This window comes from Falco cherrug, chromosome 7 (genome assembly GCF_023634085.1).
Source record: "Falco cherrug isolate bFalChe1 chromosome 7, bFalChe1.pri, whole genome shotgun sequence".
NCBI classification, from domain to species: Eukaryota; Metazoa; Chordata; class Aves; order Falconiformes; family Falconidae; genus Falco; species Falco cherrug.
Window position 1 is genome coordinate 59,828,313 of NC_073703.1, and position 13,085 is coordinate 59,841,397.

The following is a 13,085-nucleotide window of genomic DNA, read 5'->3' on the forward strand; positions in this document are numbered from 1 at the left end:
GAGTATGTACAACAATCTCGGAGTCACCAAAAATAATTCCTTCTAGTATTTCTTATCGTACACTAACTGTAACAAAACAGTGTCACTATTTTAATTGATACACAGTTGCTTTAAAAATAAAATCTCTAAGCTCAGTCATCTTTTGTAACCTCAGAGAAATTCAAAACAAGATGTCGAGTCCAGATGTGCACACGTATTTTTCTTTAATAAAATAAAAGAGAGCTAATTTGAAGTAAAATGTTCTTTTAGTACTGTCGGGTTAACTTCTACCTTTTGACTACTCTAAAGTCATCACTTCGACACCAAAATAGAAGATCACAAGCAATTTTCTATTTAAAAATATCACTTTGGAGGTAAAGTATTTAAAAATGGATAAAGTTTTCAGATATGGTAGACATCTCACGCCCACATGAGCAGGTTTAGATTACATTACTCTTGTATGATTTTATTCTATCTTCATGAGCTATATCCGAGTAGCTTCATGTCACTAAACCTCTGAAGGTTGTGAAGCAAGTCTGAATTTTTTCTTTTTCACAGTTTATTCACCTTTCTTATTAAATACAAAAGGAAAAATGTAATTCCATACTGTAATTGAACAGTATAATTTTTTCCCTTTGTGAGTGTCTGAACAGAGTATTTTGTAAAAGGATAACTAAAAAACTGTTCTTTTTTTGTATAGTTCCTTTTTCTAAAATATTAATTACAAACAGTTTCAAATCTGCGCAATTTTTTTAATACTTAAGTGTGTACTTGGAGTCTTACTGCTGCACCACTACAGCCCTAAAACAACTTAAGATTTGTCAACACTTGTGAATAATGGCAAAAAAGTCACTGGGATACTATTTTCAAAATTCTTTTTGAAAGACAACTGTGGCAGAAGTAAGAGTATGCTAATACACATTTCACATTGTTTGGCATTACCATTTGATAAATTTCACTTATGCTTAAATGGGAAAGTTTTGCCGGAACATAGGAATGAAAACTGATTTAGTGGAATGCTACTCACCAATAATACCTAAAGTCTTCAAAGTGACAATGTAGCTATGGATACTGTTGCATCTGATAAGAACAATACACAGATGATGGAAGAATTCCCTACAAGCTATACTGAATGCCTTAAATACGATTCAAAGTTTCAAAACATTTTAATTTAGACATTGTACTTTGGCTCCTTCTCCATGTTTGAGAACTGACAACTCAACAAACTAGAAGAAATTTTAAAACCTAGCTAAGAACGAGCCAAAGAGTGGCTGAAGATGCTTCAGAAACAAAGCAAGTCTTCTACACCCCAAAACAGGGGGAAGAGAGGGAAAAAGGTAGAAAGCCTGTTCAGCTGACAAGATCACCTCCTCTTCTGGAGCCTCTTCAGTATCTTAGCTGCCTAAGCACTGACTTCCTTGGCTGTTGCAGGTTTTTATTTTGCTCCATACATGAATTACTTTTCATGCTTTTAATTAAAACAATAACAACTTGATCCCAATGAAGCTAGCAAGGTAGGAAAGGTACAGGACACAACAAAAGTCAAGAAAAATATTGCAAATGCTAAGCTAGAAGAAACGAAGAAGGTAATAATAGATTTTGCAGGCCCACAGCTTAATTACTTTGCATCAGTCACCTTTTTCTTCTTTATAACAAACATCTAAACAACTTGGTATTTTAATCAAAGCTCTACAGAAGTTTCATTTACAGCAAAATTATTTTTTTCATGCATTAAAACGGAATTTCACAAACGGACCACAACACTTGTAGTATTAGAGTTCCTTCTCCCCAAAATATTCACAATTTTATTAACTTCCACAACACACTACAAAGGAAATACTTTAACGCTACCCGTTCCACATGAACTAATCATGCCATGGACGTTTACAAATTCAGACAATTTGTGCTCACCATTATGCAACTCTCCTGTAACAGTGCCTTCACCCTGAGGGCTTCCATCCTGATCTCTCCATTTCCAGTCAATTCCTCTGATTACACGAGCTCCTGGAACCATATATTTCAACACCTGAGAACGGACCAGACGTCGCTGCCTTCGCAGATTTGCTTCAGCTTCTTTAGCAGCTTTTCCTACAAAAAATGTAAGTCTTTTCATTTCAATACACAAGTATCAAATGGGGAATAATTTCGAGCTTTTTTCTAAGCAAGTTCCAGTGCAAAAGTTAACCTGCTTTTTTGCACCAATTTTTGCATTGTATGTTCATTAGCATTTTAAAAGAACAAATAAGATGTGCATGTTCTTTTTCTTACCCAGCTGATCTTCACATACTCCATTCACAGTGCCATAAAGTTCAAATCCAGACAAGGAGAGGTAGTGTGTTTGCCCACTGGCATTCTTTCCCATCTGTTTTATTCTAACATGTCTCCAACCTTGTTTCTCATCTTTTGGAGGATCTAAAGGCCATGTTGCTGTAGACCTTTAAATTTATTAGAAAGGGGGCATGGTGGGGGACAAAAAAAAAAAAAACCAAAATAAAAAAAGCAAAACCAAAAATAACTTAGTACCAAAGCAAACAAAACCATAATGCTGATCATCTACGGATAAAATCAGAAAACTGCCAAGAATACAACCATTAACACTAAGGACAAACTCTGGGTAAGCACTGGCATTACTGTTTTCTCAGAAAAAAAAAAAAATCAAATGCAAAACTTACACTGATGGAAAAGCACAAACGCCATCATGTGAACCACACAGAAAACTTATGAATCACTTATTTTCTGTCTCATTCTTGATAATTTAGATCACCTACCATTTCTTTATAGAGTTACATTATTACACCTATAGTATACATTAGTCTACAGCCAGGTATATTTTTAACCGAGCTCAGTTTTATAAATAGTGGCAAAATCACTGACATACCCCGGTTCATTGAGACTGCAGTCATCAACATGAGTATATAAAGTAGTCCAGTTCTGACCATCCTTAGATACCTGGAATACCCAATTTCTGAGAGCAGATCGACCATAACCTCGAGCATGGCGTAACGTGTAAGCTGATGGTATAACCCAAAGGCCAAGATCTACGGCAAACCAAGCATTCTTATCGTCGTTAGTATGACAATTGAGAGCTGAACTGTCACGGCTTAGGATGTCTTCTAAACGGCCATAAGGCAGATTTCTTCCTTCTGATGATGTAACCACTACTAACCCATAGGCTGCTGGATTTACCCACTCATATGCAGTTCTATATTAAAAAGAGAAACGTACTGTTCAATTATGACTTACATTTAGCAAAACAGGTATCAGTGTATCTGATATGCGTATGTACCTTTCTGTATATGTAAAGTATTAATTTTATATTACAGCCGAGTTTATTACAAACCAAAATGATTAATAACATTTTAGATAATTAGTTAACTTTAGAGATGTTCCAAACATCACTTTACTACAGGGTTTTAAAAAATCCCAAAACTAAACCAAAAAAAATGCACAAAGCCAAAAAAACCCATAGCAAACAAAGACCCAAATTTCCCCACCCCTTAATTTCTTACGTAAGCACACAAATTCTCAACAGAACTTCAAGGATTCCTATTTTCCTATTACTTAGGTAGAACAAAAAGAAATGTAATTCTATTGATCAATATATAAGCAAAGATAAGTCCCACTCCTAAAAAAATTATAACACATTTCCTTTAATCATGAATTCTCTCTCCCCACCCCACGGATGACAGTTCATTGTGTTGACTTCAAAATAATTAGCTTTGAAGAAACTCACTTTGCGTTTGTCCCAATCCAGTAAATAATTCCATTTTCATCAAAATCATGTTGGTGCCTAAACACAAACGTTTGGCCTTCACGTAATTTTCGTACAAAAACAAACGAAGCTCTATCAAAGTCGTACCATTGCTTTGCCACCTACATACGAATGAGAGGTAGTCAAATATTAGAGATGCAAAATGCAACCCATTCCTTGTGAACCATGTGTGGGGTATGCTGCTCACCATTTTCAGAAGATACTGTTCTAGAGATTCAACAGTTGCCAACGGCTCCATCTTTAGCATTCTACCAGTTCGATCTATTAAAGATGTCTCCCCTGAGGCACGTTCCAAACGAAACCTCAAACGCCTTGTTAATATCTGAAAGAGTAGCCAAATATTAATATAGGCTTTTCTGTTTAGCTTTTGTAATTTTAAGAAAAGCAATGTACTTCACTATAACAATTTTAATGGCATATCGATTATTGTTGTGCAATTTAAACTATATTAGATTTCAATGCTTTAAAAAGTAATTCCCTATACTTGATTTTTTCAATTAACCCAACAATTCTTTAATATGACAGTCAATGTATAAGTCAATTACACATTCAGGCTAATATTTTCTCATTTTTCATGTATTTTCATAGCTTTTATTTCCAAATCTTGCAGATGAGCAACTGCAATAATACACAAACTGCAAAAGCTTTTTCAAAATATTCAATAGCAGCAGCGTATCTATGAATTTTCTGCAACAATCTTCTAGTAATTTAACATCAAAACAGAAATACACTTCGCTGCCATCTCACAAAATCCTGAAGTATGCTTTCAAATGGAAAAAATACGACTCTGCAAAAATGGGAAAAAACAAAGTAATATTTTTAGCCTAATTGCAGCTTTCCTTTATAAAAAATTGCTGATCCTGCAGGTGTCTTGTATTACCAAATGAACACACAGCCCTAGAAGGGACTTTTAATAATTACAGCCCACCCCTAGTCATCACAAACAAACATGTCTTATAACTGTCTTCAACAAGATGCTCATTCAAGTAGTAAGGATACTTACTAGGGAGCATACTCCCACACAAAGAGAACAATACTTGAAGACAAAAGAAATAACAAACACATTGTCTCTTCAATCACAATTTACTTTCACTTCCGTGTAAAAATGACAGTAGAGAACACCCAAACACATAGGTTAAGTGTTAGAGGATACAGATGCCAAAAAGTTTGTTGTTCTTTATCTGATTTTATCTACTTTATGAGAATATTCTTCACACAGACTTAATGTGTGTAACTTTTCCTGAACTTCACATAAAACATGCAGTTGTGTATCACTCAGCATAATATATTGCTATCACTGTGTATTTACCTGAAGATTGTACGTAGATCCTGGTGTATCATACAAGTGAAGAGGTAGACGTTCAATAGATTCTAACACCGCTATCAGTTTCCGAATTAATGCAACTGCTGGACGACTGTGAAAGTGAACAGTTACTGTGTTACCACACACAAAGAGAAAAAAAGAATCTACAGTATCTCAGAGGATAGTACCCAGCTGTAGCAAATATCTCTGCGTGCTACTTCTGCTGATACCACATGCTCCAGTCACATGGTTACAGCACAGTAAGAAAAATATTGATCTGCAAGTGATGAACAGAAGTCACCTTTACATTTGTCAACAGAGGTACGTTCACTATAGCTGACTCTTACAGACATAAGTAATTCAGTAAAACTTTCAATTGCTACTTCAGTAGCAGGTGCTCTCTTTTAAGACCAATCCTACTCCAGAGAAAGATAAATTAAGATGGAAAGAACAGTTCCTTTGATTTAAATTACTTTAAAGGTATCATACGGCTTCACAGATGCGAAGTTTTTTTGCTTTGGTTTTTGTTTTTACCTTTCATCGTCTTCATTTTCACTGAACGCTGTTTTGAAAACATTTATTCTCTCTACCAGTTGACTACAGTCTTGTTTCACATCTAAATCAACATTCTAAGAGGAGGAAAAAAAAAAAACAAACCAAACCAGAACACGTTACTCCTAATACAAAGTAATATATTCATTCTTTATACTGGCAAAAATATCTTTTTAGTCTTACTGAATTTCCTATTCAAAATCTGCATGTCAAAAGCTAAATTATAGCAGCCATTAGAACTGACCAGTGTTGATTTCAAGATTTTTCATGGCTTACTTCAGTTGAAGTCATCTATTGTCATAGCATATATTCAACGGGTAGACCACTAACTGCAGCAGGTCTCCCTGATTTTCATCAAGATGGGAAAAAGCCACATTTATAATAGATTTTCTCAATTAAGACACATGCCTACATTGGTTTTTTTAAGAAAGTTTCTCTTCAGAGATTTATGTTCTATATACTCACATTATTTAAAACTGTAAGCAATGACTGAACTAAGCCACTACTGCACATCTCATACGGAGAAATAGTATTCTCATCCTTCAATAATACAATTAAGTTTTCCAGAGCAGTCTTCATTAAATCTCTCCAAGTATTTTCTCCCTCAATACACTGAAAGACAAAAAGGCAATTAAAGTGAAACAAGTTAACAGTTTTGCCACTTGCTTCATTTGAAACGTATTGTCCCAGTGAGGTACGTAACTAGGAATTACATGCATGAATACCCCCACATTTCTGACAGACATACTGCGACTTTCTATGACAGACTAGTCTGAACATTATGATGTCATTTCCAATGCCATCACACATTATAAATTAAAGGAGGTACACTCACCTGCCTGTTTGTATGAAGTTCCCATGCAGACTCTAACTGAGTTGCTATGTTCCTCAGTGTTACAACTACTCCTCGAGGCATGCTTTCAACAGCTTTAAAATGATCATCATATAAATCTCTCGCCATAGTGCGTACCTACAAATGGATTTTGATAATCAAAAGTCGTATCTTACTGTAATGAGCCTATTACTGTTCTCCAAGATGCTAGAAACTTGGTCATCTTTTTCAAGAAGTCCATCACAAAGCAAACAAATAGGGAAGAACAAAACCTATCACACATCACGAAAGGCAAAGGCTGTGAAAGGATGAGGAGATAAATGGAAATACACAGAATCTTTTTGAAACTTACAGTAACTACGCTTACCATCATATATTAAATTACAGCACGAAGGTAGGAGAAAAGACAGGACTCTCAATCTGTAAATCTATTTCTTGAGAACTGTATAATGGATCTAGTAATCTTTTTAGAAGTAAGATTAAGGGGGTTTATGCTATTTCTGAATGCTCTATTCTCATGTCTTAAACCAACTCGCACAAAAAGTCCTTATGTGACCTTATACTAAGAATTACTTTTTCTACAAAGCATGGATACACAAAGATACAGATTTGATAAAGTAAGTTCTTATTAAACAACATTTTGCTTACAAGAAATTTCCTCAAAATTCGTTCCTTTTCATTATCATCACATGTGCTACAATAATAAGTTTCACATGCTCCGGAGCTACACAATGCCATCCTAGATATGAAAGAACACTGCCTTCCTTTTATCATTCCACCTAGCCTCATTCCCACAGTATTTTAATACTCAATTTAGTGTTACACTTCCTCAGATACAAGTGTCCTTACATGCTGCAGATTTTTGGTGTTACAGAACATATCAGCTGCACTGTTAGAAACTGCAAGAGAAGTCAAGACTGAAGATTAGCCTGAGCTCTTGACATCAGCTGGCCAAAGAACATGCAGTTATTTTGTGGTTTTGTAAAAAGCTTAATACCTGATTTCTTAGTTCCTCTTTATTTTCCCCCCCTCAGTCTGAGAAAAGAAAGAATTTCAGAGAAGTCTAAAATGAAGGATTTACATGTTTTGCTTCACTACAACAGAACGCACCGTTCACTTCCACCCCCCTACCTGTCACAATATCCAGTCTAAAATTAATATCTGAATGTAGTGAATAGAAGTAACACATGTTTCTGACACAACCGTAGTATTGATCATAACATCTTTTCTTTCTGTATATAAAAAAGAAAAACCTACACAATTATACAAATACAGGTCAGGAGGCCTGGATTTCCTTACTTTTTTTTTTAAAAAAAACATGCACTGTCCTCCAGAAAAGCAGAGTTTTTACTGCTGTATAAAAGTACCTGAAGAAGTGCTTTGTCCTGAATGAAAATTTTCCCCTTCAAGTTTATCCTAAAATTGTGTCTAGTTGAAATCAGAGATTTTAATCCTCCAAGAGGAAACTACAACTTCATAAGAATATTACAAAATAAAACAAACTCATTTAAATTCTAAGTATACAATTCACAGGTGCTCACCAACCTTTTGCTTTGTCTTCTCCAGTTTAGATTTCAGCTTTCTTCCTCTTTTGCCTGTCCAGCCAGTCACAAATTCTGACCCTGCAACATATTTTTTAGAAAAGTCGCAATTTCTCACAGGTATGAAAAGCAACAAACAGAGTAACTACCTCACGTACACTTGCTCCTACCTGCACATAACACATACCTACATACTTACCCAAAGAGGTTTCAGCTGTAAACGAATGCTTTGTTCCCCTGTTAGACTCAAACACAAAGCCTGGCAGATCTTCTTTCAGTATTGTAGCTTGTTGACCATCAGAATTGTGAATAGCAATTTCTCCTTCTTTTAAACAGGTGAGTGACCAGTTTCCTACAGTAAGTTTAGTTGGCCCTGGCGCCGATAAAATTGGCTGGCTTGTGGTAGAAGGTTTTACTTGGCTTCGAGCTCTTTGCAACTTCTCAAGGAATTCACTCCTACTTTCTATTTTAAAAGAAACAAACATTTTTTTCTTTTCCAACAATTGATTCCACCATCATATCTCAAGCTTTTTTTTTTTGCAAAAGCAAAACAACTTAGTACATTCAATGCAAAATTAAGTTTGAAATTAAGGGTCTTGAAGTGTTCTGAATGTCTTCCCAGTACATTTCTGTACTTTTAACAGTGATTTATTCCACAATAGCTTCAAAGTGGACAATGCAACTCTTTCTGAATGGTGCTGTTGATGGATATATTAATTCATCCTTACAATTATAAGAAGATCAAAGAAATCCATTATAAACTTCTAGTCTTGCAGAAATAGTTTTTTTATTATGGCCAGTATGAAATATTGTCAAAAGTGAGTTTTCAGAAATAGGAAATTAAATTAATTTTCCAATAGGAAAACAGCAACTTCAAAACTTCAAGCAAGTGAGGAAAAGATGCTGAAGACCTAAAACCCAGAAAAGAATTCACAAAACTTTACAGATTCTGACAATCTGCATATGCTAAAAGCAAATTTGAGCTAATATTTATTTGCTCAGATTGTGCCACAAAGGCACCCAAAACAGATTTTTTTGTAAGCTATACTAAAACTTTTATTCATCTCCTATGTAGAACCTGTACATTCATCTCAGAGCAAGTAAGAAAGCCACGATTATGCTACTTACAGTGACATGCTAATTCCAAGTTATAATACAGATGTTCCTAGTTCTTATTAATTACACAAATTTTAAGGACCTCTATATCTCTGAGAAAAACATGAAGTAAAAGAAACTCTAAGAGCACCACAAAAGACTTGATTAAAAGCTGGTGTTTAGATGGAGACATTTAATACATGACAAACAGGATCATATCCTACTTTTAGGATATGTAGGTAATCTAGCCTGAAATTATTCCAAACAACTAAGTGAGTTTTTATGAGATATTTTGATATTGTAGTAATTAAAAGGCTGCACACATTACCTTTGAAATTAATCAGCATAATTCCAGAAAATTTAATTTCATATTTTTTTAAAAAATATTTTTAAAATTCCCATAAAAATTAAAATTGCAATAGCATCATTAATGTAAAGATTACATCTGAACTTCAAAGTTAACAAGAATCCTCATCTTTCAGCATACTGATTTAATAAATAAAATTTTGGTAGTTCATGAACTCGTAAAATTGCTGTTTTCCTTTTGCTGCAATAACTTATGTTCTAGGTTTTTAAAATTTGCCAGTATTATTGCCATATAATACAAAATAAATAATCTCTATACAAAAATAAATATGGACTCTTGAGGCATTACTAACTTTATTACTTAAAATTCATAGCATCCAGAGAAGACTTATTAAAAGACTTTTGAAATTTCGTAAGTAAAATTAAAATTCTGTTAATGAAAACCTTTCCAAATTTCCACTATTACATTTTAACAAATTTATTCTGTAGCATGTCACACTGACAGTGCAATGATTATATGTGGCTGGGAATAATTTTGGGTTCCCTTAGACAGAATTTTGAGACTCACTTAAAGCTTCAGAATTACCATTAAATTTCAATTTTTGCATTGAACTTTTATTTTTTCTACAATCTCAAACAAAACAAGTATTAAGCTAATGTGGAGAGGGGTGAGTACAGACCTTCCAAAAATGTTCGTTGTATACGTATTTCCTCCTCCCATCCCAACTTTCATCATGCAATACACACTAACAAATTCCGTTACTCAACCCTCTATATTCTTGCCAGTCAAGAAGTTACTAAAAAGTATACCATGAGATTACTCAGTCATGATTCAGGACAGCAGAACATATAGTATAGTTCAGGACTTAAAGATACTAAATCTACACTGCACTGCAGTAATTGTAGTTAACCAATACTCGCTTCTTATCTATTAAGTAAAAGGAGGCTGTTGCACACTCTTAGAGCTAATGGTTTAAGTTCAATCAAATTACGCTCCAAGATCAGCACTCTTAGTAGATGTCTAGTTGACAAAAAATTGCAAGAAGCCTCACATAATCCTCGTTTTAGCTCCTTCCCCTCCCTAAGATCCATGCTACGTATCTTGTTCAAATACTTGGGATTTATTCCATCTTTTTTAGAAGACTGATATGAAGAGACATCTTGAATTCTCAATCTGATTTCTTATGTTTTAAGTTCTCTTCACTCCATATTCATCTGAGTTGTCCCCATTCCACTCATCTTGTATAGAAATAGTGAGGTTTCATCTCCAAACCATATCATTTGGAAGGAAGAAAGCAAAACTGGCATCCAGCGGCTATAAGGATTTAAGAAGTTAACCTCATGGATCTTCTTAAAATTGTATCATAATATAAACAAGTATCTCAACAGAGGAATTGTTTACCTTTCAAGGTATGAGCCTTGTTAAAAAGAATGCAAGGATACATTTTCTGATAAAAATTTAAAAATCCTAGAAGTAGTTTCCAGCTGTGTTATAATCTAGAAACACATTACACCATTTTGTCTTCATGTCCCAAAACTGATGGATAGTCACTAGCACTTCATTTTTATCCTGAATCATAATATGTTCTGTTATTTCACTCAATGGCTTCTTTAAAACATAACAATATTGCAAAGCATTTTATGTCTGCAGGTTCATAAAGGCATGAACTGTTGCAAAAAAAAATAAATAATGAGACGATAAAGGAGGGTTGTTTCTGCATCCAGAACAAGTTGTGTATTCTGTACAGAAAATTAAAACCACCTGTGCATTGCCACTGCATAAGGTCTGTTCCCTTGTCCTCTCTCCAACAAACAATTAAGACACTGTAATTTGTTTCCCAATCTCGATGAGAAACTTTCCATTACTTTGTCTTCAAACACATGCAATTTCATTCTGCTAGCTAGAAGCAAACAACAAATCACCATTTCAACCTGCTTTTCCTGGGACGGCCACTACAAAGTGCTTTTAATGACTGGGGTGAAAAAATTAAGTATGCATGGAGAAGAATCAAAACAAAACAAAGTTAATACACTTTTACTGGCAAGATGTTTACTTAACACAATTCACCAAGGAAGTCAAGTTATGGTCACATGCTATCTGATAAAAAGCATCACAATTAACTGACCACCTTCCACCTGTTTACATCCTTTACTATTTAGTAAGCCAATTCCTGCAAAACAAAACAGCTCCAATCAAATGATATAAACAAATATAACCATTTCAAAACTTAACTTGGACTTGAATTGTAAAGAAACTACCTGAACTATCAGATCCTCCTTCAGGGCTGCCACTGGAATACATTGTGGCGAGTTTTCCATCCAAGATAAATCTGAACCATCCATTACTACCATTTGATAGCTCCAGGGCTGCAGCGTCGCTCCAGATATACAGACAGTCCCTTCCCCTAATGATTGACCAGTCTCTCCAGTGATATGGTTTACCCTGTTGCAGTTCTTTAGCATCTTCCTGTGGTTCATCCTCCTGTAATAGGTTTGTATTAAACAATCAAGAAAAAAAAAACCACAAACCCAAAGAAATCCAACCCATTAAAAAAACCCCCAAAACCAACAAAAAACCCAACAAAAAAAGACACTTTAAAAAAGCCTGAGGAGAAGAAGAATTACTCAAACCATAAGTATAGGAACTATACTACTTCTGTCTGTAACATGTGTCTTTAAAAGTATTCCTTAACAGAGTAAGATACTTTAAAGAAGTTTCCTTTCAGATACAAATGTATCTACTCAACAATTAACAACACCCTACTGATGGGCCATTCACCTCTGTTCAAAACTTGTCAGAAAAGAATCACAGAATGGTTGATGTTCGAAGGGACTCTCTGGAGGCCATCTAAATCCAGTTGCCCAGGACCATGTCAAGACAGCTTTTTAGTATCTAAACACTAAAAAAAAGAAGAAACCCCACCCACCCATGCCCCCCCAACCCCCACACTCCCCCACCCCCCAACCAATCCAAAACCCACAGAAAAAAAAGCTTAACTATACAGTTAAGGCTTAACTATAAATCTTAACTGAATGAATAACAGAAGTGGTCTATTACCCATTCTGTTGATCTGAGTGGTCAGTAACATGACTGCTGGAAATTGGTAACTTCAATATGCACTTAAGGTTTTCATTATGTAGAAAACTATTTTCTTTTTTGTATTTTTAATATATTCTGTAACAATGTTTAAAACATCTGCAATTATTTGATGCATGTACATTGGAAGAGATGTACTTTGTTTAGAAAGGATTAATTTTATTTAGCACTCATTTTCTAAACACTAGAAAAGTGTCAATCAACTTGACCATAAGTAGGAACAGGAAAACTCAGCAGATAATAATGTGCTAACAGAAAATGAAGTTACAGAAAGCAACAACAAAAACAATTAAAATAAGTGGTATACAATAAGCATTAATTTAATAACCTAACTACCTTGCCCTGGACATTATCACAACCGTGAAAATTGTACTAGAAGTGTTGGTTTTAAAGGAACAAATAAAGCTATCAATTCTGCATTTACCTTCTCAGGTTTAGACTCCTCTTCATTTTCATCATCAGATGACGGCCCCGCCAAAGTTGACACTTTACTAATTACACCAAGTCTAGCCAGCTGGTCTAGAAAAAGATCACCACCTTTATCCACCAAATCCCTTATGATTTGCAAGGCTAGCAAATGGCCATCATCATCATCCTGTAATACATTG

The 13,085-nt window shown here is 34.7% G+C and overlaps 1 protein-coding gene across 10 annotated transcripts in view; it reads right to left on the reverse strand.

Annotated features, from left to right (window-relative positions):
- The window catches only part of HECTD1 (HECT domain E3 ubiquitin protein ligase 1), a 64,662-nt gene that overhangs the window by 23,750 nt on the left and 27,827 nt on the right, over positions 1–13,085 (reverse strand). For 5 of the 10 annotated variants that reach the window (XM_055715896.1, XM_055715898.1, XM_055715902.1 and 2 more), the window contains exons 12-24: positions 12,902–13,072; positions 11,640–11,862; positions 8,167–8,442; positions 7,984–8,060; positions 6,442–6,576; positions 6,072–6,218; positions 5,589–5,683; positions 5,061–5,166; positions 3,939–4,073; positions 3,713–3,852; positions 2,858–3,181; positions 2,248–2,414; positions 1,891–2,067 (exon numbers count right to left, since the gene is read on the reverse strand). In XM_055715896.1, coding sequence (XP_055571871.1) covers positions 1,891–2,067; positions 2,248–2,414; positions 2,858–3,181; positions 3,713–3,852; positions 3,939–4,073; positions 5,061–5,166; positions 5,589–5,683; positions 6,072–6,218; positions 6,442–6,576; positions 7,984–8,060; positions 8,167–8,442; positions 11,640–11,862; positions 12,902–13,072 — 2,173 coding nt within the window. The remainder of the gene's footprint in view (positions 1–1,890; positions 2,068–2,247; positions 2,415–2,857; positions 3,182–3,712; positions 3,853–3,938; positions 4,074–5,060; positions 5,167–5,588; positions 5,684–6,071; positions 6,219–6,441; positions 6,577–7,983; positions 8,061–8,166; positions 8,443–11,639; positions 11,863–12,901; positions 13,073–13,085) is intronic. The other 5 variants (XM_055715903.1, XM_055715895.1, XM_055715900.1 and 2 more) reach the window with 1 other exon arrangement.